Source organism: Arachis ipaensis, chromosome B2 (assembly GCF_059453495.1).
Source record: "Arachis ipaensis isolate K30076 ecotype BB chromosome B2, ASM5945349v1, whole genome shotgun sequence".
NCBI classification, from domain to species: Eukaryota; Viridiplantae; Streptophyta; class Magnoliopsida; order Fabales; family Fabaceae; genus Arachis; species Arachis ipaensis.
This window is the reverse complement of record NC_142437.1, coordinates 117,905,523-117,931,160: the sequence shown is the minus strand read 5'-3', so window position 1 is coordinate 117,931,160 and position 25,638 is coordinate 117,905,523. Positions and strand designations below refer to the sequence as shown.

The 25,638-nt window shown below is 32.8% G+C and overlaps 2 protein-coding genes across 3 annotated transcripts in view; both read right to left on the bottom strand.

The window, feature by feature from the left end:
- Positions 1 to 770: 770 nt before the first annotated feature.
- On the bottom strand, positions 771 to 6,545 carry LOC148575360 (uncharacterized). Its single transcript, XM_088506188.1, has 6 exons — positions 6,237 to 6,545; positions 5,072 to 5,147; positions 4,497 to 4,918; positions 3,245 to 4,090; positions 1,748 to 2,488; positions 771 to 1,637 (listed from the first exon to the last, which is right to left on the bottom strand). Exons 1-6 carry the CDS (start codon positions 6,543 to 6,545, stop codon positions 771 to 773), a joined length of 3,261 nt encoding a protein of 1,086 aa, XP_088362314.1.
- LOC107626021 (uncharacterized) overlaps positions 3,867 to 25,638 on the bottom strand; it is a 34,495-nt gene continuing 12,723 nt past the window's right edge. The window contains exons 2-11 of one of the 2 annotated variants that reach the window (XM_088503995.1): positions 22,294 to 22,533; positions 22,092 to 22,193; positions 15,177 to 18,179; positions 14,833 to 15,081; positions 14,041 to 14,748; positions 8,810 to 9,637; positions 7,523 to 8,212; positions 6,237 to 6,988; positions 4,497 to 5,147; positions 3,867 to 4,090 (exon numbers count right to left, since the gene is read on the bottom strand). In XM_088503995.1, coding sequence (XP_088360121.1) covers positions 6,944 to 6,988; positions 7,523 to 8,212; positions 8,810 to 9,637; positions 14,041 to 14,748; positions 14,833 to 15,081; positions 15,177 to 18,143 — 5,487 coding nt within the window. In that variant the 5' untranslated portion in view covers positions 18,144 to 18,179; positions 22,092 to 22,193; positions 22,294 to 22,533 and the 3' untranslated portion in view covers positions 3,867 to 4,090; positions 4,497 to 5,147; positions 6,237 to 6,943. The remainder of the gene's footprint in view (positions 4,091 to 4,496; positions 5,148 to 6,236; positions 6,989 to 7,522; positions 8,213 to 8,809; positions 9,638 to 14,040; positions 14,749 to 14,832; positions 15,082 to 15,176; positions 18,180 to 22,091; positions 22,194 to 22,293; positions 22,534 to 25,638) is intronic. The other variant, XM_021116374.2, reaches the window with a different exon arrangement.

Genomic DNA, 25,638 nt, shown 5'->3' with positions numbered 1-25,638 from the left:
TTTGATATGGGTGTTGCCTTTGTGTCTTTAACTCCATCTTGAAATTGGACTCTGCTAATAGAACTGTTAATATAAGTGTGTCAGTTTGTGGAAAGATAAATGAAAATGAAGAATGTAAAAATTAAAATTTAATGTAATGTAATACTCCAAAATAAATAAATTATCAACATACAAATTATTTGGTCATATCGTATAAATAAATAATGTTATATTCAAACAAAAATACATAAGACTTTCGAGCTAGCTAGCTAAAAGTCAAAAGGAGTATAATAATGGAAGAGAATGGATATCCAAGTAAAAGTGAAATTAAAATACTATTTTAGTTAAAAGGAGTTATATTAGTAAAAGTAAAATGTATGATGAGAAGCTAGTAATGGTATTATGAACAAGTATATAATAATGGAAGACAGAACGAATGTGATGCATGTCCCTTACATATCTATAAAGTGGGTATGAGCAATTGAGCAGTATGAATAATAAGAGCAAAATGCAAGACATTCAACTTGGTAATCTTTTTCTTTTTCTGGTCTTTCTGGTTTGTAGAGATGACTAGGAATTTTTGGTGCTTTTGTATGACAACAGGTCACATGGGAATGTGGGCATAGCATGCATGAAGAAGAGACCTAATAGGGGTTTATCTTTACGGTATCACATTCTATAATCTATATAGATGATCTGCCAAGTATGAGTATCTCTTTTACTTTGCTTCGTTCCTAGCTTATTAAAACTTTATTTAATCTCATCAAATTTCAACTAAAAAGATAAAGGAATTAAATACATACTCCTTCAAATGCTTTCTCTACAACACAATTGAGATCGTCTTCCAATAGAAATGCTTGTTTAATTAGCCGCCCATATGGATTTTTATAATCCTCCTTGAATTGAATTTCGGTCCACCTGTTCACCGTCACTGTACCTGCACAGAAAGTCTCCATCTTGCTACAATCGATTAGCAACAAATGAAGCAAGGATGGAAATTTTAACCCAACATTGCCACTGTAAAACCTTTCAAGGTTTGGTAGAGAGCGTAGAGACAAAGTCTTAAGTTTCTTGAATATTATCTCCTCTTCATTAAGCTTTGATGACTCTTCTACTTCTTCTTCAGACACAATCTCTTTCAGTGATTCACAGTTTTCTATGGACATATTCTTCAGCTGATGCAGAGTGCTGCTTGTTGAAGGTGTGAACAAATTCACAAGCCCATTGCATTCTGATATGTTCAACTCTATTAGGCTCGAGAACGATACCTCGTTTGGTACTATGCTCCTCAAACTATGACACTTATCTATTTGCAATTTTTCAATATTTTCAGAAATGTGTTGCACCCAAGAATGCTCTAACCCAATGGAATTCAGCTGAGTCAAGGAACTCAATTGCAAACACTTCACTTGTGGAATAATTTCTTTGACACAATCCATGGTAGGTCTTTTACTGCACAATATCTCTTTGAAAGAGCTACAACATACAACGAGCTTTTCTATGTTGGGCAGCCCTTGAAGAAATTCATATGGTAAAGTATCTGAATCATCATGAAAACATTGCAATTGAAGAGCTTCTAATTTTGAAAGGTTGTTCACATGCAACATCATCATGATCTCCTCCTTGCTGACGGCTAGAAACTTCAAGTACGGGAGTACCTACAAGGAAAAAAAAATATTATCAATTCAGCATACTACATAAATGATAGTGAAAATAATCAATAAGACATGGATATATAAATGTCATAAAGATCAACAAGACATGAAACCTTTTCTGGCAAGAAAATGGCTTGATTCTCTGCTTGTGGACATTGAAATTCCTGAGACTCAAATTGGAATGTCTTCAACTTTTCACAGTGGAATAAGTGTACTTTCTCCAGTTTGGGGCATTCTAGCTTGTATGGTGCAGGGTAAAAACATTCCAGTTCTGGTAAAGACCTCAGTTTTATGGATGTCATGCTTTGCAATGCAAACTCTTTAGCAGCTCCTTCGATAATTGCTTCATCCTTTGCAACAATTTCCACCAATCTGTCACACTCTGTTACTTCCAGTTTCTCAAGTTTATTCAGATTTTCGGCTACAGATATTGGAAACAACCTTTGAAGATTGTTGCATCCATGCACGTACACTTCTTGAAGGCTCTCAAAGTAGCAAACTTGTTGAGTAGGATCTGAATCCCAAACATGTTCAAGATTTGGGAGCTGCTCAATAGTCAGTTTCTTTAAGCCAGACCTTAAAGGATTGATCTTTGTGTCTTTTGCTTCACATGTCACTTCAAATATTGTTTTGACGGAATCACATTGTCGCACTACCAACTCTTCCAATTTACATAGTAAACTGAGTATGTGAGAGGGTATTACAATACACGTGAATTCACATTTTTCCACAATCAAGATCTTCAATCTGATGAAGCACAAGGATGGAACTTGAAATGGACCATTCCATATTCCATGTATTATTGGGTGTTCGTTGAGCTTCAAGTCCTTTACTTCCCTCACAAATTTTGCAACCTGTGCATGAAATATAATAAAAATGTTAAATTAATCGGTCCACATGTTAATTGACTACACAAAATCTGATATTTTGATCCAACTTTAATTCTCATGACGTAAACGTTTTTTATTACATTCTTTTTAGAAACTAAACATCTTATATCTTCCTAAAATTTTCTGTTTTCCACTTAAAAAGTCATATCATCAGTTAAAACTATCACATAAATTTTTTGCTTTATATCTTGAGTATTTATACTAGATTTAACTACTCAAATATATTCTTCTAATTCTCGTATAATCTTATTATTCTAATTTGAAACCTTCCACACATTTATACATAAACAGAAAGAAATCAAAAGAGGTGGAGAAATAATTCATTTAAAAATTTATACAATACAATTCTTCTCAATTGTTAAATTATTAATACATATATAAAATATTTGTGAAAATTGTGTAAAAATTATATCATCCAATGTAAAATTAATGGAAATTTTGTAACAATAATGATGCATGTCATATCTGCTTTTAATCCAACATCGGATATAGGTCGGCATATTAAAAATGTGTTATATATAGCATATCACTTAGCGAAAACTGTGTCGATCAATGCTAATTCAAGTTATGATACGAATTCTGACAGTTAAAGAATAAAGATTGGTAAAATAAGTAATTTTTTCTCATTACAAATTAATATTTGTTGTTATAAACACTTATTGAGAAAAGTTTGTCTCTCAAAGAAAAAATAAGAAAGGAAATAAATAAATAAATACATACCTCTGTCTTGTAAGTATTTCGTAAAGTAGAATTGAGATCAACTTCCAATGGGATTCTAACACCTTTAAATGAATCATCAAAGACTACTTCTGACAACTTGTTAGTATTGATGGTACCTTCACAGAAAGATTCCATCCTGTTGCACTTAATCACTTTCAATTTCTCTAATGATGGAAAGATTAAGGCAAAATCCCCATTGTAAAATCTTCTAAGGCTTTTTAAACTCTTAAATTGTAATTCATGCAGCTGCTCAAATACTATCTCCTCATGAATTAATTCTTCTCCTTCATTAAACATAATCCATTGCATGGATTTACAATTAGATATTTTCATCTCTTTGAGTTGAGACAAACTTTTAGCTGTTGAAGATGTGAACAAATATATCATGCTATCGCATTCAGATACAGTCAAATGCGTCAGATTGGAGAAACATACAGGAGAAGAAACTAAACTTGTTAAACCAGAGCAGCTTTTTACTTCTAAAGTTAAAAGAGTTTTGAGAATTGATGATTCTCGTATCCAAGAGCGTTCAAATCCTATGAAAATTAGTTCGGAAAGAGAAGCCAACTTCAATTCTTTAAGATGTGGTAGAAATTGGGCGCAATCCAAACTAGGCCTTTCAGAGCAGAATATCTCTTTGATAGAACTATTTTTCACTTGCAGAGTTTTTATACAGGACACCTTTTGGAGAAATGTATATGAAAGTTCATCAGACTCAAGTTCAACATTAAAACTCTGCATATCAGAAACATTTATGTCGCCAAAGTGGCTTCTGTCACATTCTTCATGTCCAATCATCTTCGCTTCTCTTTCACCAAACAACAAGTTGGTCAATTTAGGAGTAACCTGAACAGAGGAAATGAGGCCATCAATTTAAGTTATTAGAGAAATAACCAAACCAAATGGACTTAACGTTATATTATTAAAATTATAAGAATGAATACCATACAAGAGAAAAATATACATATAGCACAACAAATACTTTATATATTTGATAATTTTGTTTTTGGAGGTAGAAACGAATATATAGACTCGTGATGCTGATCGCAAGACATCTCCACCAATATATTTTGAAGAAAGATAAAAGAAAATATAAAATACATTATTTTTACATATAAATCATACAGTAAGAAGAATTTATAGGCACTGTCATACAACACAATTCACTATCCATATTACAAGATTTTTTAACCTATTTACCATTGGTAGTCTCATGTAGGAAATATAAAGCAATCGCATGATTAATAAGTACCTCTTTGAAACAGACTTGGTCCTCAATTTGTGGATCATGACCATTCAGTGTCTTCAACAAGACACAATGCAATGAACAGTAAAAACAATTGAAGCTTGGTAAATCCAATAGTGTCAATGAAGTCAAACGTGGGAACTTAATAAGGTTTGAAATTGCTCTTTCTGGTGTTGTTGCAATCCCTACAATGATTTCCACCAAGCTTTTACAATGTTTCAACTCTAGATTTTTAAGATTGACAAGATCCTTGGCTACTGATTTTGGGAACAAGCTTGTAAGGCTTTTACATGTATCAACACGCACTTGTTGTATAAGTTGAAAGTCGAGTACCCCATCAGGATCTTCATTCCAAATGCTATCCAAATTCGGCAGCTTTTCTAATACCAACGACTCCAGTGAAAATTTAATTGGTAGGAGTGTCTTGTCTTTTGTTATGCATTTCACATCAAATATAGTTTTCACAGAACTACATTTTTGAACTTCCAATTTTCGCATGTTATTTAAAAAAGGAAGTAAATGAAGAGGTATTACTTGGGATAAAAATTCACATTGATGTACAATCAAGGACTCCAAATTACCGAAGTATGCTTCAGAAACTGGCATTGAACCACGCCACATGTCTTGAAAATAGAGGTTTTCTCTGAGACCAATAATCTACACATGGAAAACAAGAAACTTAATTACTCTTTGTTTGGTGCTCTTGAAAGTTATTTTTCATAAGCACCTATATAAATTTAAAATAGAAAGATGCTACTAGGCTTCGTCTTGCTTAATGTCATTCATTATTTAACGGCACCTTATTGAAATGTTCTAATATTACTTCAATGTTATGCCAGTCTATTATTATAAATTTATAACTAGTGTATTTAATCCATCCTCTTATTTATTTATTCTGTGTAATAATAATAAACACAATATTAGTTTAGATGGTAAGTTCTTTTATTTTTAACTAAGAGATTTTATATTTAAATTTTACAAATAACTATATATATATAATGAAAATTTTGTATATCAAACCTCTTTCAATCTTTATATAGTAGATAAGTATATTATTGTTAGTAATGAAAATTATTAAAATAAATAATCTTCCAATATATCATGACATGTCTTTTGTTTTGATTTTATGCGACAAATTTCATTATAATATCATATAGATTTAATTAGATGATAAATCATTTAAGTTGAAATGTTTATAGTTAAATTTTTATTCCATGCACTAAATATTACTATAAGAATTTTAAAAAATCATTTATTTTTTAATAGTGTCATAATTATTTACATGTAATACGTATTTTTTTAAGATTCTGCAAGTTACAAAAGTATAATGATAAAAAAAATTAGAGAGGAAGTCAAATGGAAAGTGAATAAAGTCATAGAATATTAGAATTTGAAAAATATTGTAACCTCTCCTTATGAAAGTAATGTTGTTATGTAACATTTCAATATATAATAGAGCATCTATCAAATAAAATATTGTAACCTCTCCTTATATAGACTATAGTATTCTGATTATGTAGTTTATGGATTTAGATCCTCTAAATTTTGAAATTCATTTTAGAGTGTAAAGTGTAATCTTTTACTATTTATTTCATAAGTGGGACTAAAAAAAATATGAGAGAAAAGTCATTTAAAGATGAGAGATCACACTTTACTTTTTAAAGTGAAAATTCAAAATTTAAAAGATCCAAATTCGTAGTTTATAATATGAGGGACTTTTTTACTTTGAAAGAATAAAAGACGTACTTTTTTGTTATTCATTTTGCGAATGGTGGTATCAACATCATCTTCCCATTGGACTCCATATGATTCATATTTGCTTCGTCCTGAGTGAAACTTGACTGAATCTGGATTTATGTGGATGTGGGGACAGAATGTTGTCATCCTCCAGAGTATGCGGCCAAAGATGGATAACTGTTGCAATGATGGAAAACACAAAGTACGTTTGCCTGAGTAAAACCATCTCAGCATTGGCAACTCTTCAAGATGCAGAATCTGGAGCCGTTCAAATATTATGTTCCCACTGCTCTCGTCATTGGATACTATCTCTCGCATTGATTTACAATCGCTTATCTGCATATGCTTGAGTTGACTCAAACTTTCTGCTGCTGGAGATGTGAACAAATACAACAAATCATTGCAACGATATATATCCAATTTTGTCAGACTAGAGAAAGACACCTTGCTTGCTACTAAGTTCTTTATATCATAGCAATACTTCACTTCCAATGTTTGGATATTTTCAAGGATGGGATGTATCCAAGAGTGATTGAAACCAATGGATTTGAGTTTATAAAGAGAAGATATGCTTAACCCTTTGAGAGCGAGATACAATAGGAGTTGAACATAATCAGCCTTAGGTTTTTTCTCAAATAGCACCTCTTCAACCCTTTCCTCTGACTCTTCAAATTCAAGTTTTCGAGACTTTACTTCCCAAGTCAACTTGGCGCCTCTCATATCAAATGATAATTCTCCAAACTCTGAAATAGGAGATTAACCTAACAAGCAACACAATCAAAATGGACTCGTTTTAAGAACAAAATATATTAGTTTCGAGATCTAATAGTGAATAAATAATGTAATTCTAATTCATATAGAACTATGGCTGGATTTATTTGTTGATTCTCTAATTCTTCATCACTCACTAAACAATTCTAATAAACTTAGGTAACATTGATTAGATCCAAAGAAGAATATATGCCAACATCTTTTCACACAAATACTTTTTTTGAAAATTTTTTGGGATAGAAAAAATTTTCTGCAACTTATTTTTTCTATTCTATTAATTGCAATAAAAAATTATATAAAGAAAATTGTAGGCAACTAGCAATGGAAAATTGTATTATTCATCAATATTTACATTGAAGTTTCTGTTATATCTATGATATTGGACAAATTTTTTTCTTAATTACGGTGTTATTTAATTTACTTATTCCTTATCAATTTTTTTTCTTAAGTTATATAAATTTGTATAATTGTTTGGTTAATGTAAACTGATTTCAATAAAACTATAGAATCCTCATAAGAAGTACCTTCTCGATTGGAAGTAGAACTTGTTGATCTACAAAAGTCTCTGCCTCTTGACAATTGAGTATCATCCATTTACAGACTTGTATATATAGTTCTTTTAGCTTCGGAAATTGAAGCTTGTGCAGTCCTGGATAAAAGTGTTTGAGCATTGGCAGCTCTCTAAGCACCAGTGAAGCCAAAGAAGGAAGCTCAAATGTTTTGGTGTCTCCTAATTCTACAAAGATTTTTACCATTTGCTCACAGTCTTTTATTGAAAGATTATTCAGCATGGCAAGGTCTTTAGCAATGGATGTTGGAAACACATATTTCAAACTATCACATTTGTCAATGCTCAAATCTTGTAGAGCAGAAAAATGAATAATTTCTCTTGAATCTTTGTCCCATACGTGTTTCAAATTTGGTAGATTCTTTAAAGATAATTTTTTCAAACGAGGCAACCCCGTTGCTTTTGTCACCTGCTTATTGTTACTGTCATCCATATTAAAGATGACTTGCACTCCATCGCAATCGGATACATGCAGATCTTCCAAATTCTTAAAGCAATGAAGCAAATGAGATGGAATTACATGCACAAGATAACCACATTTCTTCACAATCAAAGATTTTACATTCTGAAACCTGTTTACTTGCACCCAAGTTTTGTCACACCATACTTGTTTTAAGTCTGGATGGTGTGAAAGCTCCAAATGAACCTATAAAATGATTGCGAGAAGAAAAAAGGATAATTTCTTTACTTTTAAAATTACTGTCATTGAATTATTTTTTTACAGAAATAAGTTGTTTAATTGCAAAAAATTTCAGTCATTGAATTATTTTTTTCTTAAAATAGTTACAAAGGTTTAGTTATAAAAGATAAGTATATATTTAATATATATATTCAAGTTTTTGTTAAGTTATTTATTCTGAAAATAAGAAAAAATGCTTTTGCTCATAAAAACTTGGACATAAGAATCCAATATTTTTAGCAAAGAATCAGAATATATGAAATTCTTCGACAGAAAATTTAAAATAACTTAACTAAAATCAAAATTAAAAAAAGATAGACGTGTTAATATAAATTACAATATGTATATAAATAAAAAATTATACAATTCAATAAATAAAATTAAAAACTTTGAGAATATGAATAAAAATTTTCAATTTCATAGAGTGCATGTCGAAATATGATTAGTATAAAAAACAATACAAACTTGTAATTTAGTTCAATATTTAGGAACGTACCAAATCCAAGTAGGGGATTAAAAACGAAAATGAGCATTTAACTGTATAAATGAGGGAGCACCGAGTACCTTATACATTTGAATGGTGGCATTCAGGTCTCCTTTCCAATACCCTTTATCTTCCTCACCATATCTTTCACTGACAAGTACGCTTTGTAGCTTGGGCGCTGTTATGTGCTTTGTGGTAAACGTTTTCATCTTGGGACATTCTCTCACAATTAATTTTTCCAACAATGGCACCGAAAACTCACAATTCCAGTTGCTACAGAAACTTGTGAGGTTGCTTAGTCGTGTCAGTTGTATAGTTATCAACTTGGCAAAGACAATTTGAATCCCCTCCTCATTTTCCTGCTCATCCTTGGTAACTATTTCATTTAATTGATCACAATACTCTACCTTCAAGGTGGTGAGTTGAACCAAGCTCTTTGCTGTTGAGCATGTCATTAGAGTTTTCAATACTTTACAATCATATACTTGCAAGTATGTCAAGTGAGTGAAGGACATCGAGGAATGTGCCAATCTCCTCAATCTGTGGCAGAATTGCAATTTCAGGCGGTGCAGTGATCTCTGAAGAGCAGGATCTCTTTCAAATCCAATATCCTCCATCTCTCGTGCCCACAAAGTTAATTCCTTAAGAAGTAATACGGTTCCCAATCTTTGCTTCGCTGCGGTGTTTCCACTTGGCACGAACTCTCTAATGTTAGAATTAAAAATCAATTGAAAGATTTGTAGATTAGGAATGGTGTGGAGGAAACAGTATAGAGTCTGGTCATGATGGCTCTGCCATGTGTGCAAGTAAAGTTGTTTCAAAGAGGTAAAGCGGTACTTGCGTGTGTAGCTCATTAACCACTCTAATCCTTTAGAGTCAATAGTCAGATGCTCCAAGTTGGACATTACCTATATACATCAATTTATAAAACTCGTTATCAAATAAACTCCAATTACACCTATAGAAGAAAAACTATATCGATTGTTTAGATCGATTAATACACATATTGCAAGTGGCTTGTTTAGATCGATTGCAATCAAGAGTGCTGCCACCTATAATGCTGCTTTGGAACTTCTTATTTATATATATATATATAATCCAGTACGTGAAGAATAAAAAAAATATTTTGAGTTTTCTATGTTTTTTTTATTTGTGCTAGATTTTGAAAAAATTTTAGGATTTTATCTATTTTATATCTTTAATTGGTAACTATCAAAATCAAACATAGAAAATTCAAAAGATTAGAATAAAATGTGAAATAAAATAAATAAATTTTTTAGTAAATTTTTTTATCATTTTTGTATTTTGTTTTTAGTTATTTTATTCAATTTTATCAATTAATACAATATTCAATTTTTCAATTTGAATATAAGATTTTTGAATATAACATTCATTATATTATATATATTTATATATGTATCTAAATATTCAGATCGACCTTCTTATATATAGACTTATATATATCGAATTTCAATTCCATTACATCATTATATCTAATGTACATAGTAGCTCCAATTTATTCTTTATTTCATCCATTTTTTGTATTGGTTGCTCTCCTAGGGTTTCCTCATCTAGGATCCTAGGGAAGAAGATCAAGTTGGCCCTTGCGAACAGCTTGATATATATATATATATATATATATATATATATTAAAGAAAGAAAGCTCAACACAATAAGTGAATTGTAAATGATATTTTAGTTGATGTGGGGCTGCCTCCTCATATTATTAATCTCATTATGTCTTGTATCTCTACAACTAAGATGAGAGTGCTCTGAATGGTGAAGAGCTGCAGGAGTTCACACAGTCTCGGAGAATCAGGCAAGGGGACCTGATTTCATCATATATTTTTGTTCTATGCATTGAAAGACTCCCTCAACTTATCATCAATGTTGCAATAGATCATGGCTATTGGAAGCCTATCCGGCTAAATAAGGATGGACCTCCTATCTCTCATCTATGCTTTGCTGATGACTTGATTCTCTTTGCGGAGGCAAACATAGATCAAGTGACTATCATCAATAAAAGTCTTGAAGCCTTTTGTATTAGCTCCGGACAGAAAGTCAGCCTTGATAAGACACGAATTTTTTTCTCAAAGAATGTGACAAATAATGTGAGAACTGAGCTCAGTGAAACCCTCCAGTTTACTAGAATGGACAATCTCGGTAAATACTTAGGAGTTCCTTTGCTTTACTCCAAAGTGTCCAAACACACTTTTGACGACATTATCAATAAGCTAAATTTGAGACTCAACTCGTGGAAAGCTTCTTCTCTCTCTTTGGCAAGAAGATCTACTTTGGTGAAATCTGTTCTTTCTTCTATTCCTTTATATACGATGCAAACTGCCTTACTTCCTTCTGCTACTTGTAATGCTATTGATCGTAAATGCAAGAATTTTTTTTGGAGAGACACCAAACAAACTAGAAAAATCCACTTATTGAGTTGGGATAAAGTGGGGAGCTCGAAGAAGTCAGGAGACCTTAGAATTCGTCATGCTAGTAAGATGAATCAGGCTCTCATGATGAAAAATGGGTGGAGACTCATAGGAAAAAAGGATACATTATGGACTAAAGTGCTTATGGCCAAGTATAAGGTGGACAACGATGTTATTCCTACTGTCGAACGCAAAAGAAATAGCTCAAACCTCTGGAAAGGAATCTACAACTCATGGTCAGAAATTCAGAAGCACCATATTTGGAGGATTGGAGATGGATCCAAGATTCAGTTTTGGAATCATCATTGGATCCCCAATTTGGGAGCTCTCGAGCCTCAGGCTCTGCAGGTAAATGCAACTATTAACTGTGACAGCACTTTGATGAACTTTTTAACTGTTTCAAGATTTTGGGATGTTAATAAGCTCAGGGAGTGTCTACCTGATGAAGTAGTGCAATGAATTGTTGCCATGTCCCCTCCTTTACCATGGAAACAGACAAACCATGTAACCTAGAATCTCTCCATGGATGGAACCTTTCAACTAAAGCAAGCGTACCAAGCTCTTATAGAGAGCACAACCCAACCGGATAGAATCTTCAGTTACATTTGGCATTGGCGTGGCTCAGAGCGTATTCGGTACTTCTTATGGTTGTGTGCTCATAATTTCATTCTTACTAGCACTGAGAGAAAGCAGCGTCACCTCACTAACTGTGCCTGTTGCCCGAGATATGTGATTGAGGATAAGACTATCACCCATGTCCTCAGAGATTGTGCCTATGTTAAAAAGTGTTTGGTTCTCCTTTCTCCCTATGGACTGGCGTTAGGGCTGGCAATAGGTAGGGTAGGGTAGGGTTTGGACCAAACCCTAACCCTACCCGCGAGTTGAGAATCTCTCAACCCTAACCCTACCCGCACCCTAAAATTCTAAACCCTACCCTACCCGCAGAAATATCAATTTTTTTCAAAGTAAATATAAAATTCAATCATTTCGAATTTTATACATATTAATAACATAAAAAAAATAAAAAACTAATGCTCTAAATTACTAAATTAACTAACTAGTTTTAGTGGTTATTCACTTATTGTAAGTTATTACATAAAAGAGGTTGTGGGTTCAACTCTCACTTCCTTCACTATATACCTAATTTTTATAAAATATTTGTTATATATGAGGTGCGGGTAGGGTAGGGTAGGGTACACCCTAAACCCGTACCCTACCCTACCCGCAGGCATACCCGGACCGTACCCTACCCTACCCGCAGCGGGTCAGGTAGCCTACCCTACCCGAACGAGTTGGACCGAGTTGGGTACCCGCGGGTAGGGTATGAATTGCCAGCCCTAACTGGCGTAACAACTTCTTTAATCTGAATGCACAAAAGTGAATGATGTTTAATATTTCCTAGAATAGCAATTGGTGGACCTTTTTTGGTATAGCCACTTCATCTCTTTGGTTTTACCGAAATAAGGTGGTCTTTAAGGGTGTTCGAACTCCGTCAAGCGCTATGGTAGATCAAATCAAAGCAAGAGTTGAGGAGTTGAACCGCTTCACTAATTTTGATCCCCATCAGTATACTCTGAGCACTCCTCCTATTCGGTATATCTGTTGGAAGCCCCACAAGAGAATACCATTAAAATTAATGTTGACGGCTCCTTTTTGAGCTACTCTAATAATGCTGCCTGTGGAGGTATTTTTGAAAATCATTTGGGAGGCTTCTTGAAGGCTTTTTCATGCAACCTTGGTAGTTGTACTATTATGCATGCTAAGCTTTGGGACATTAGCTATGGCCTTTAATTAGCAGTTGCAAAGAAGTACGTGAATATCATCGTAGAATTTGATTCCTTGGCAACTCTAAAGCTCATCAATAATGGGTGTCTTGATAGTCATTCGTGTGCACCTCTGATAGAAGATATTAGAATTTTTTTCCGTCACATTCCCACCATTGCCTAGAGCCACACTCCTCGAGAAGAAAATATTGTTATTGATCATCTTGTTAAAAAGGGACAAAATCTTCCCCTTGGCTTACATACTTTTGCTGCTACCTCATCGGATATAAATCATTTGTTAGTTTTTGATTGTTCTGGCTCTCTGATTTTGAGAGGCTTTAGTTAGTTTTCTTGTTCTTATTTTTGGCCTTTCGACTCCTATTCCATCCAAAAAAAAAAAGTTTAGATCGATTGCATAATTGAAGCTATTGAGATCTAAAAAGCTGATTTTTTCTAAAAGCATATAAATATTTATATTCTAATTTGGTAAGAAAAAAATTATTTCTATGCATAAGAAAAATGAGTATGATTTTATTTTGAAATGATGGATATATTTCTGTTAGAAATAAATTAGAATATAAGTGATAATTGATTTTGATGGATACATAATCTTTGTGTGTTTGAATACACATATGAATTTAAATTTTATAAAATTAGACTTTTGTCCCCTTAAAATTTTATTCAATAGTGTGATTCTTTTATTTATTCATTTACAATTTTACATTAAAAAAAAGGTAAAAGTAAGGAGTATAGCATGGATGTAGTTAGTAAAATAACGGAACTAAAGAAATTATTAAAGCACCAGGACCATTGAAAAATTATATTGTTAGAAATTTTTAATAATATAAATGCATATCTAAATTTACTATTTCATAAAATTATTTGAGTTTTATATTGAAAACAAGTGTCATTAGCAAATATCTTTTTATATTTATCAATATTAATTCTTGTTTCTTTTTTCTTTACAGGAATATTAATTCTTATTAGGCAATGTACTTATAGTAATAATTTCTCCTTCAATTTATGCTTGATGCCTATGAGGTCATGACCATGATGTGGTAGATATAGACTATAGAATACAATAATGTTATAGGTTTTGCTGGTAAGCACTTTTACCTTTTCAGGCGATAAGAATGCTGTTTCTTGTTCATTGGCACTTTCTGTTTTGAATATTTCCAGATTTGGACACCCAGTCATTCTCAGTTGCTTCAATTTTGGACACTCTACAATATGTCTCCCTTTGTACAAACATCGGATGCTTGGTAAGTTACTAAATGACATGGACACTACTTCAGGGAACTCCAATGCTTCACTGCTTGTTTCTGATTCTCCATCGCACGCAATGATTTCCTCCAAATTACGACATGAGTATATCCAAAAGCTTTCTAGTTTTCCAAGATCCTTGGCAATAGAAGCTGGCAACACATTGCTCAAAGTGTTACATGAAGAAATCTGTATACTCTGCAGATTTGTGAAGTTAACCACTCCTTTTGGATCTTCACTCCATACTTGCTTTAGATAAGGGAGAGAACCCAAATCAATAACCTCCAATAATGCAGATTTATTTGTGTCACTTTGTTGCGAAGGAAGTCTACTTTTGAAAATGAATTCCACCCACTCACACGAATAAACCTTCAAGCTTTTCAAACTCAAACATTTCATGTGACTAGGAAAAATCTTGTCAATCTTATTGCATTGGCTAATATCAACAGAAATGATACTAGAAAATGAATCTGCCCTTACTTCATCTTCACGTGGCCATATTTCTTTTAACATCTCCATTCGACTCAATTGGATTTCCTCCAATTTAGGAAAGATACAATCCTGTTTTGATGCAAAATAAGACAATTATATAATATACATAAAACATAAAAAAAAATCTATTACAAATTTTATAATTCTACGCACCTTCGAATACTCATTGTTATTTTCTTCGCTGATGAATAACTTCTCCATTAGTGAACACTCACTTATGGAGATGCTTTTTAGCTTATTGAGACTGCGAGCCATAGACAATGAGCATAAATATGTCAAGTTACAGTCTATCAACGTTAATTTTATCAAGTTCTGAAACCAATCATTTGAAATTCGATCGCTCCATATGCTGTGGATCTTGATTGAGAACAACTTCAAGCTCTCTAACTTTGGAATTTCTACCTGCAAGAAAACATACACAAAAATCATGTTATTCAGTTTGGAAGCACTAATATAAAAATGTTAAATACAGGTTATTTTAAACTTGAGGAGCATACATTTTCATCAAAAAGAGAAAAGGAAGTTGTGGAACTCTGCTCATCCTCTGCTGGGACAATTTCTGTGTCGTCAGTGATTCTTGCTTGCTTTTCCATAGATCCCGGTTCCAAAGGCATGTCTGCATTGTTGTAAAAACTGACAAACGATGGTAACTTCTGTAATGTCAAAGAGCATAACTTATGAAGCACAACCTTGTTGGATCCTTCTTCTTTACTAATAACTGCTTGTAGAGAATCACATTCAGAGACATCAATTGTTTCTAGACTAGTAAGAAATTCAACAATGTAAAAGAAGAATATGCTCTTCAATTGGGGGCACATCTTCACTTTGATTATCTTTAGTCTAGAGAATGAGGAATTTGTAATAGGACTGCAACATATCTTCTTTATGTTCTTTAGGTTGAACAGGCTGAGGAACTCTAAACTGGGAAAAGCATCATGAGGTTGTGACAACTCCATTGAATTCACAATGTATTCAATGTCATTGTTATTTACGATGGAAAAGTGTTTCAGATCTGGAAATCCATTCAGATTCAGCTCATAAAATACATTTTGAACCCCGTGTAGCTCTCCCAATAGGAAATTCACCACTCCTTTGAATAGCAATTTGACTCCTTTGAGGGAGTGAATATCCATGCCAGGTTCTAGCTGCAGTGCCAAAGATCTTGAAGCTTCATATTTTTTGGGCATCTTGAAATCTCCGATTGAAATTGTCTCAAAGTCTCCAATCACAATCTTGTAATCATTCAACTCGTGAAAGAACAAGTCTGTCGGCAAAAGCTCAACATTAGGGATGTAGACATCTAAAGTATTCAACTGATGCAGATGTTTCAACTCAAAAAGAGCTGAAATTTGACTCTGATTTATCTGTCCTTTCACCTCCATTTTAGTCAAGCTATTTTCTATATACAATTCTTCCAAATTAGGGAAGCTTGATAAAGATAAAGACTTAGTGGAGCTGCTTATAAAACAATCGCTAATGTCTAGCAACTGTAACTTTCTTAGGCCCTCCAACACTGTTGGCCAGTCTTCAAATCTAGATCCTGAAAGGCTAAGAATCCTCAACTTTCTCAAATGATTTAAAACGGACAAGTCACGAAGAGTGCATTTCTCCAAGCAAAGCATTCTGAGGTTTGGTAAGCATTTGATTGAAGACGGCAGACTCTGCAAATCTATTCCGGATAATACTAAAACTCTGAGTTCTTCCATTTCTTCAAAAAATGTATCAGGTATTTTCAAAGTGGAATCATCACAGTCAATATAAAGGAATGTAAGCCGAGGACAGTTAACACGTTCTGGGAGCCCATCCACAATATGGCACTTGTGTAGATAAATTGCAGAGTACCTCTCAAGTTGTTCCTTGTGAGGCCAGACATCCAGTGTTTTGTTTCTCAGGGTAAATACATTTTGATTCTTGCACGCTATAGATAGAGCAGCATCTCGAACTATATCGTGCATATTGAAATTATCGTTGGAAGTACTACTATCCAACAAGCCTGAATTTTTTAGCATCTGGATTGACTGGGATATGCTCTGACGGGCGCCCCTCAGTGTATGGACATCATTAAGTATGCCCAAACCATAACAGTACTTCACCAAGTCAACAATTAATGACTGATGATACATTTGAGCACACACTAGGAAAATGGACTTGAGCTCCTCGCTTTCTAGATGATCATAACCCATCTTCACAGAATTCTCCATGTACCTGTGCACCTCATTTGATCCTTGTTGGTTTTTGAGTCTTTCTAGTTCGCCTTCCCACTCTAGCTTGTTCTTCTTCATTAACCACCTTCCGACTATAATAACTGCCATTGGTAACCCAGCACAATAATTATGAAGGGTTTCTGGGTTGAACTTGGGAATTTCATTTGACATTTCAACCACCTTCTTGAACAATGTCAGAGTATCCTTTTCATCTAACTTGGGGACAGAGGAAATTAATTTTTCTTTAACATTCATCTTACCGAGCAACACTTCTTTATATCTTGAGGTGACCAAAATTTTGCATCCCCGCTTGCTGGTGCCAGAACTGCCAGGAGAATTTTCACTTGCCGTTTGCTCTTCCTCTTCCTTTTTGCTGCTAGTCACGTGGCTTGAAACGACATCGTCATCATCAAATGGAATCCCAATCTTATTCAAGTCCAGTTCATCCCAAAGGTCATCTAAGATCACAAAGGTATTCTCCTGTTTCAGCCTCTTCCTCAGAAGTGTTGCTCTCCCATTCTCACCTATATTTCCAAAGGTTAATCTTAAACCGTCAGCGATATCTTGCTGAACCTTTAGAAGGTCTGGATCTTTCTTCACGATTGCCATGACCACCGTATCAAACAATTTGCTGTCGCCAGCCTGCTTTGCAATTCGTTTGACGAGAGAGGTCTTGCCCACACCACTAGGCCCATGCAGTCCAACCATTCTCACCGTGGAATCTTTTAGTTGCTCCAGGATTTTCTCAATGATACCCTTCCTTGATTCGAATTCAAGATAGTCACCATCAAGTGGATTGATATCCGCAAACGTTACAGCTGGTGGAAGTGAAATATTTGCAAGAATGTTGGGTGCTTCCTGATTTAGCTCTTTGATTGCCGGTGCCAATATCTTCTTTGCTTTCCTGCCAAGTTGACGCCTGTGCCACAAGAAAGGCAGAGCCCCGCTAGAGCACCCCCCGCTAAAGCAACTTGTCTTGGATTCAAGGATTTTGTCATCGTGAAACTCCTTACTTTCTTCCAGCTTCGTTGCCACCTTGTCGAGCCAATCTCGAGCAGTAGGTGTCATTTGGTTTACATTGTCTTTAGCAGCTTTAACTTTCTCATCTACCGTTTTCTTATTACTTTTAAGAGTCGTAATGAGTTCTTTTAACTCTTGTTCATGGTCTTTGTAATTGATTATATAATCAAGTTGTCGAATGCTCGCTTCCAGTGCCAAGTCAATAACTTTATCTAACGGTTTAAACGGAAGGCTCTCCATCTTCGAGACCTATTATATCAAGAATATGTATGCATCCTGGAAAACAATATATATGGAAACAAACCAATATGAAGAACGAATCACAAAAGTTAAAAGAGGAGTGCTAGGAACCAGTAATTTTTGTGTTTTGTAACTCTCAATTGGTCATCAATAGTGTTTTTAATGATGTAAGATTATATCCAATAGTGATAGATCACTCACTTTTCTTTTGATGGTTAAGTACTGGCCACAAAACACAAAAGTTACTGGCTCTTATACTTTTCCAAGTTGAAAAATACAGAAAATAATATTTGCACAAGTATATATTTACTCTGGGCTTTCCCCTTTTCCTTTTTGAAAAAAAGACAAACTATTACACACAAATTTATATTTTGTTTTTAAAGAGAAAAGCACAAAAGATCGATGCATATAAAAGAATCGTGCAAATATTATCAAAAAGAGAAACTCTTGGGACAACCATTTTTAACGGGTGAATACCCGACTCGATACTGATAATTTTTTTTAAAAAATTACAAAATTTTAAATTAAAAGAAAATATTTTTAGTCTTTGATATTTAATTTTATGAGACTGTTTTACTCTTTTGTCAATGATTTTTTTTAAAATATACTTATGTGACATATTAATTATTAATATATTCTTCATTTAAATTTTTAAATAAAAATAATTTAAAATTTACTAATATTTTAACAAAAAAGAATATATTACTCCTAGTTAGTTCTTAATAGATGGATCAACAATTTAACATACTTATTCCATTAATATATAGAGAAAAAATTGACAGATAGACTAATCAGTCTCATAAAAATAAAGATCAGTGACCGAAAAAAAAATTGTTGAGGATCACGTTGTCTTTTGAAGTAATTTGCAATGGCCGTTTAGGATTTTTTCTCATTTTAATATTTTTGGCTAACATTTGATCACAACAAATATTAAATTATTTTTAACAAATAAATTTTATTAATTTATATATATAAAATTCTAGTAAATATAAGTGCAAACTATATACTTTTTATGTGTAAACATCTGTAAATATAAATGTAAATTATTATTAGTTAAAAATAATAATATTTACTAATCATGTAGTATTATTGCTCTATCAAAATTAAATATTACATGCCACTAATTTAAATTTAGAACCACGTTAAAATCTTATTTCTAAAATACTTTTTAATTATATATCTAATATATAATTAATTTTTATCATATTTTAAAATCTTTAAAAAAATTATTTGTGTTTCTTTTTTTTTTTGATAAAATAAGGTATTATCTCTCTGGACAGTATTAAAAATTTAAAATGAGTCAAAAACATATTTGGACACATTGCGTGCACAACTTTTTATGAACTACTAGAGTGAGTTTTGCGCCATGTGTGAAAAAAATAAATTAATTATATTATAAAGTGTATTTTAATATTATTTAGAGATAGATTGAATAATATGTAAACTAATAAATCTAAAATAATTTATATTAAAAATATTTTTTAAAATATTTATTTAATAATTTTTATATAATTTTATATAATTATTCAACAAAAATGTAACACAAATTGAATTATAGTTGATTGTTTCAAGAATTTGAATTCATTTATTTTTAAAATAAATATAAATATTTTATATGAAAGTTGTACGAATTTATATTTTTATTAGTTGTTTTCGTTGTTTACAAATAATTAAAAAAGAAGTAAAAGAATAAATTTGAATGAAATTATCAAAAAATATAATATAAAATTATGAATTAATTTTATAATCATATATATCACTATATGAAAAATACTGAATACTATTGGATAACGATTTGATACGATGATTTGACGGCGTGAATACTATTTTAATTTCTTTTAAATGTCAATTTATTTTGATATTTTTATTTAATATATGTGTTTGCTAACATACACAGGAGTGTACTAATGTCATTAAGTTTATGTACAACTCATGATCGAACTATAAGAAGATTCTTGCTAAAAACCAGAGAGTAATGGTTAAGAAGTGAACGGTAAAAGGTAAAAACTCAACGTATTTAAATTTTAGCTAATTTATATCCTTTATTTTTTTTTAATTATGTATTTATGATTAACTAGTGCTAAATATTTTTTTTGTGCAGAAAAAATTTATATGGGAGAAGACTCATGATGCTATGATCAGGAAGATCTTTGACCATCGGATGGCTAGGCAGCTTCAGCAGATGCTTAGATCGTACGTGAGAAGTGACCACCTCACTTAGTGGCTCTGCTCGGACATTAAGAAGACACTCTACATCTATCGGGAAACTGATAAGGGGTTCAGGCATTGCCGAGCCACAAATAGAGCTAACAGGGCATCGACCAGATTATCAAAGTATACCGGCGGATTAGCAACTTTCATGGAGACAAAGGTCAAGCTGGTATGTAACTTATTTTATTTTGTTATTAAGTTGTTTTGTCTTTGACATATAATGTCATTATTACTTGATTTAACATGTTGTTTCAATATGTGTAATGTAAGTCGTTGGATCGTGATGCGACAATGGCAGAAATCTTCAAGTATACTTACACCTTGAATTTGTATAAGGAGAGATTTGCTGATTAGTGGTCTACGAATTCCTATGTGAAATGTGATTTAAAGTTTAACATGTATTTGTTTTCAATTAATTGTCGTCTTAGTCATAACACGTGTTACACAGAAGTTCTACACAGAGAAATTGAAAGTTGCAACCCATCAATTTCAGCATACTGGAGAGGACGATAAAAACTCTGCTAATTCAGTCGTCAATCCTGATATAGTTTAGCGTGAGACCGCCTCTGAACCGTACAAAAATTGCATTTGCAGGCTGGGATCGTTCTTCGTTAACAATTTTCGCAACTCCATATTGAGGGCTTCATCTGCTTCTGCCACCAGCCTTGTCGATCTCGAGAAAAACGTCGATTTGAAGGAGTAGGTGCAGAATCTCACCCAGAGCCTTCACTAACAAGCTCAACAGCTGCAGCAGTTTGAGGAGAAGTATAACGAGATCCTCATATGCGTGTCGGACACAGATTTTCTCAAGCTGAATCTTAGGCAGGAGTTGGAGCAGATTCAGCGGATGCAGCAACAGATAGCAGTGTACCACGAGCAGATGCGCGCTGGTGGCAGCGGCACTACTGGAAGGACACCGACATCACTGCCTAGACCATCGCCTCAGCAGGACCAGTGGAATGACAGTGACGACAACTATCAGGACCCAAAGTGATTAGGGTCTTGTTCTGCTCTATTTAATTTTATCTTATTTATTTGACTTTTTATTTTGTACGTACACTTAATATTTACTAAAATCCTTATTCAATTTTCATTATTTAAAATTTGTCTACTAATTGTGTTAAAAAAAATTTAAAAAATAAAAAAATAAAATTTACCATCAAATTTACTGGGAGAAAAATTCGACGGTAAGTTAGCGAAAACAATATAATATAGTGTCAAAATCACTGGCGGAAAGCCAAATATTTTTTTTTTTATCAAAGAATCCACTGGTAACTACCGTGGTCATTAATTATTTTTCTTGTAGTACTAGTAAATCTGACGATATTCAATATTTTCTTATTATACTAGTAAATCTGACGGTATTCAATATTTTTCTTGTAGGAATATATCTAAAATAAGTACAACAACTTTTAAATAATTTTATAAATTTTAAAATAATTTCAAATTTAATATTAAACAAGTTTTTAATCTTTTTGTTTTAATTTATTTTCAACGATGTTAGTTGAAGTTCTCAACATTTCTTTTTTCAGAAAATAAAAGATGAAACAAAGAATAAAATAACATAAGGGTAACAAAGGTGTTTTATACTGCTCACTAAAAATTTTTTAAAACCGTATAAATTATGTTGATGGGTTCAATTTCCGTAACCGATAATCTAAAATTAAAAGAAAATGAAGTCCGCTAGAAACAACAAAACTATATATAGATGTGATATAAATATGCAATGGACCTTACCTTAATCCTTAAGTCAGGTAAAATCATCGACAACTAACTGTAGTTCTACATTTTTCTTCTCCAGATGCGTCACCTGTTCATATGTTCTTGAATTTTTCTGCACTGCAAAAACGCATTCATATATGAAATGGGTTAAACAATATTTTTGTTAAAGTAACAATGGCCAAACGTCTTGACAAGGGTAAAAATCAAAGAAACAAACCGTCTAAAGTTGGATTAGGATGATTGACCCTAGCTACATTGAGAAACTGCCACGAGAAGAGATGAATGAGCTTAGCTGCAGAAGAAGTTTGTACCCTAAACAAGAGATTGCAAAAGAGGGTGAAAAATGTTGAAGCAGCTACTGTGCGATAAGTGATGGATGGAAAATGAGCGCTGAACCAAATAAATGGCGAAACACACCACTATCCCGTTGGCATTGTCTTTTCCAATAATATTGTTGCTGACGCAAAATCAGATTTTATATTTTAGGCATATGTCATGAAGCAAATATTAAGCTATGTTTTAGTTAACAATGGTACTGGTTATGCTCTCTGCTCTCAAATAATAAATATTTATTTTAAAATTTTATTAATCTATCAAATGGTGATTTTAAAATGTTAGACAATATTAACAAATTCTTTTATTAATAACTTTATCATACAAAAATATAGAATAAGGGCAATCTGTCTCTGTAGTTTAGGTCAAACATACTCTGCTAGAGTTTACTAAAATAGAGCTCTCTTTATGCCGTCAGTAGACATGTTTGATGAATAAATAAATTAATATTTATCAAAAGATTAATAAACTAATATTAAGTAAATATAGTGACATGATCAATGACTTAATAAATAAATTAATAAAGTGATCACTTATACTTATATTGTATGGACACATAATATTTAATGTATTCATTAGGTGGTTGATTCATATCAAAATGTAAAGATAAAAATAATAGTAGATACAACAAGAACATGTGATTTATGGTGCATAGATCATTGGAAACTTCAAACTAGTTGGATCAAAAAATAATACAAACTTTTTTTTGTTGACTAAAATTATTTCTGAGATTCTAATTGCACACAAGAATATCTTTGGAATCGACAAATGATGCTCTCTATTAAATCGAATTAGCCAACTTTCATTTATATATGTTAATCTGTCTAACCTAATTCGATTTATGTATGTAGGTCTCCAACAAAGTAAATCGAATTAGGCTACTTCGATTTATTTCAAAAAATCCCAACCATGTATAAATCTACTCCACCTAATTTGATTTACCTAATGCATGCATAGATCGAATTTGCCTAATTCGATTTATGTCCATCTCAACATCACCTACTAAATCTAATCATCCTAATTCGAATTACTACTGAAAATTATAATTCGAATTGTCCTAATTCGATTTACATAGAAATAGGTTTTAGGTGATATACGTATCAGTTTTGGTTTTGGGTGATATAGATAATATTTTGATGCAATTAGTTTATGTGGGTAACTTTGCCCTCATATTGGGAATGAAGACATGAAGTGGAGGTATCCTACTCTAACCTTAGTCTAAGGAGTGAAGCAATATTGACGAAGAAGATATGTGAGGAAGGTGGTATCTTATTTGAGGAAACAGATGAAGAACACATCTTACAGAAGCTGATGGAGAGGAGAAAGTCTTTTGAAAAAACAGAATCTGTTTAAAAAAGGAATCAGAAGAGCAATATAAGGAGAGGACCAAAAGCAATTGCTAAATCCCAAAGGGTCCTCAGATCAAGTGTGAAAATCTTTTTTCCAAATGAGAATTGCTTTATGGAATGTAAAGAGTTTTGGGGTGGGAGGGTAGAGATAGTTAAGAGTTTATGCAAAAATAATAAAGTAAAATTTGTGGGTCAGATAGCAACAATAAAGGAGTCGATTGATAGGATACTAGTGATAGGACTTTGTTGGGGTGGTAGTGATATCAATTGAGTGGTGGTTGAATAAGAGAATTAATAAAATTGTGAAAGAATAAGAAAATAAAAGAATTGTGAAAGAAAAAGATGAAGAAATTTTATTGATTGTGGATTGAATGAATTGTAAACTATGAAGGTAAAACTAAGTATATATAGAGTATTGGCCTATGAAAGATAAAATTAGATAAAGATAAGATATAGATAAAGATAAAGATAACTATAAGATAAGATAAAGACTAAATTATAATTTAATTTGTGTATTCTGTTGGGCTGAATTTGTGGGCCGTGAGACGTCTTTATTGTTGTCATGGGCTAAGGTGGAAGAGTGGTTTAATACGCCCCCGCAAGTTGGTGGATGGAAGATGTCAATAATCTACAGCTTGGATAAGTTCCGATGAAATTGTTGAGAAAAGCGCGTCTGACGTGGTGACGCGTAGGAAGATGCGTGCGGCAGAGCTTGAGCTGTCTACTGCAAAAATATAAAAGGAGATGCTGTGCTTGAGCAGCGATCTTTAAATAATTGCGTGCGGCGGAGCTTGAGCTGCCGACGACAAAAATACATAAAAGGAGATGCTGTGCTTGAGCAGCGATCTTTAACCAATTGCGTGCGGCGGAGCTTGAGCTGCCGACAGCAAAAATACATAAAAGGAGATGCTGTGCTTGAGCAGCGATCTTTAAACAATTGCGTGCGGCGGAGCTTGAGCTGCCGACGGCAAAAATACATAAAAGGAGATGCTGTGTTTGAGGGAGAGAGAGCAAGTAGCGATCTTCATAAAAAAAAGAATGAAAAAATAAAAAATAAAAAAAATAAAACAAATAAAACAAATAAAACAAATAAAACAAAAAAAAATAAAAAAATAAAAAATAAGCGTGTAAAACGCAACAAGATTGATCTTTAGAGGGCGCGTATGGCGCAATAAGAGTGGTCTTCAAATGGCGCGTAGAGCGCAATAAGAGTGCAGATGGAACTGCTAGAACAGATGCACATTGAACTGCTAGAACAGATGCAGATTGAATTGCTGAAACAGAATACTGACGAAACTCCCGGAAGAAGTTGCAGATGAAATGCTAGAAGAAGGCGCAGACGGAATTGCTGGTAAAGAACCGGGATAATCAAAACTGTGGTAGAATTTTCACTTGGATGCATGTAACTAAATCTATGATTATTTATTGTGGGAGGAAGTTGAAAAAGAAGCATGGTGATTTCTCACCGAAAAGATGATAACTTATATATCCTCCTCAAGGAGGATACCATGGCTCTGATACCATGATAAAATTGTGAAAGAATAAGAAAATAAAAGAATTCTGAAAAAAAAAAAGATGAAGAAATTTTATTGATTGTGGATTGAATGAATTGTAAACTATGAAGGTAAAACTAAGTATATATAGAGTATTGGCCTATGAAAGATAAAATTAGATAAAGATAAGATATAGATAAAGATAAAGATAACTATAAGATAAGATAAAGACTAAATTATAATTTAATTTGTGTATTCTGTTGGGCTGAATTTGTGGACCGTGAGACGTCTTTATTGTTGTCATGGGTTAAGGTGGAAGAGTGGTTTAATAAGAATTGCTTAGGAGGTAATGGATAGGTAGTGAAGGGATCTTAATGATTGGTAGTG

Excerpts from the sequence above, each read along its gene's own strand:
- LOC148575360 (XM_088506188.1), bottom strand. The coding sequence starts at position 6,545 with ATGCGAGAGATAGTATCCAATGACGAGAGCAGTGGGAACATAATATTT. Across the intron at positions 4,919-5,071 it reads AGTTTCTGAAGCATACTTCG|ACAAGACACTCCTACCAATT; the intron begins GTAATTTGGAGT and ends GCATAACAAAAG. Across the intron at positions 1,638-1,747 it reads CCATTTTCTTGCCAGAAAAG|GTACTCCCGTACTTGAAGTT; the intron begins GTTTCATGTCTT and ends TTTTCCTTGTAG.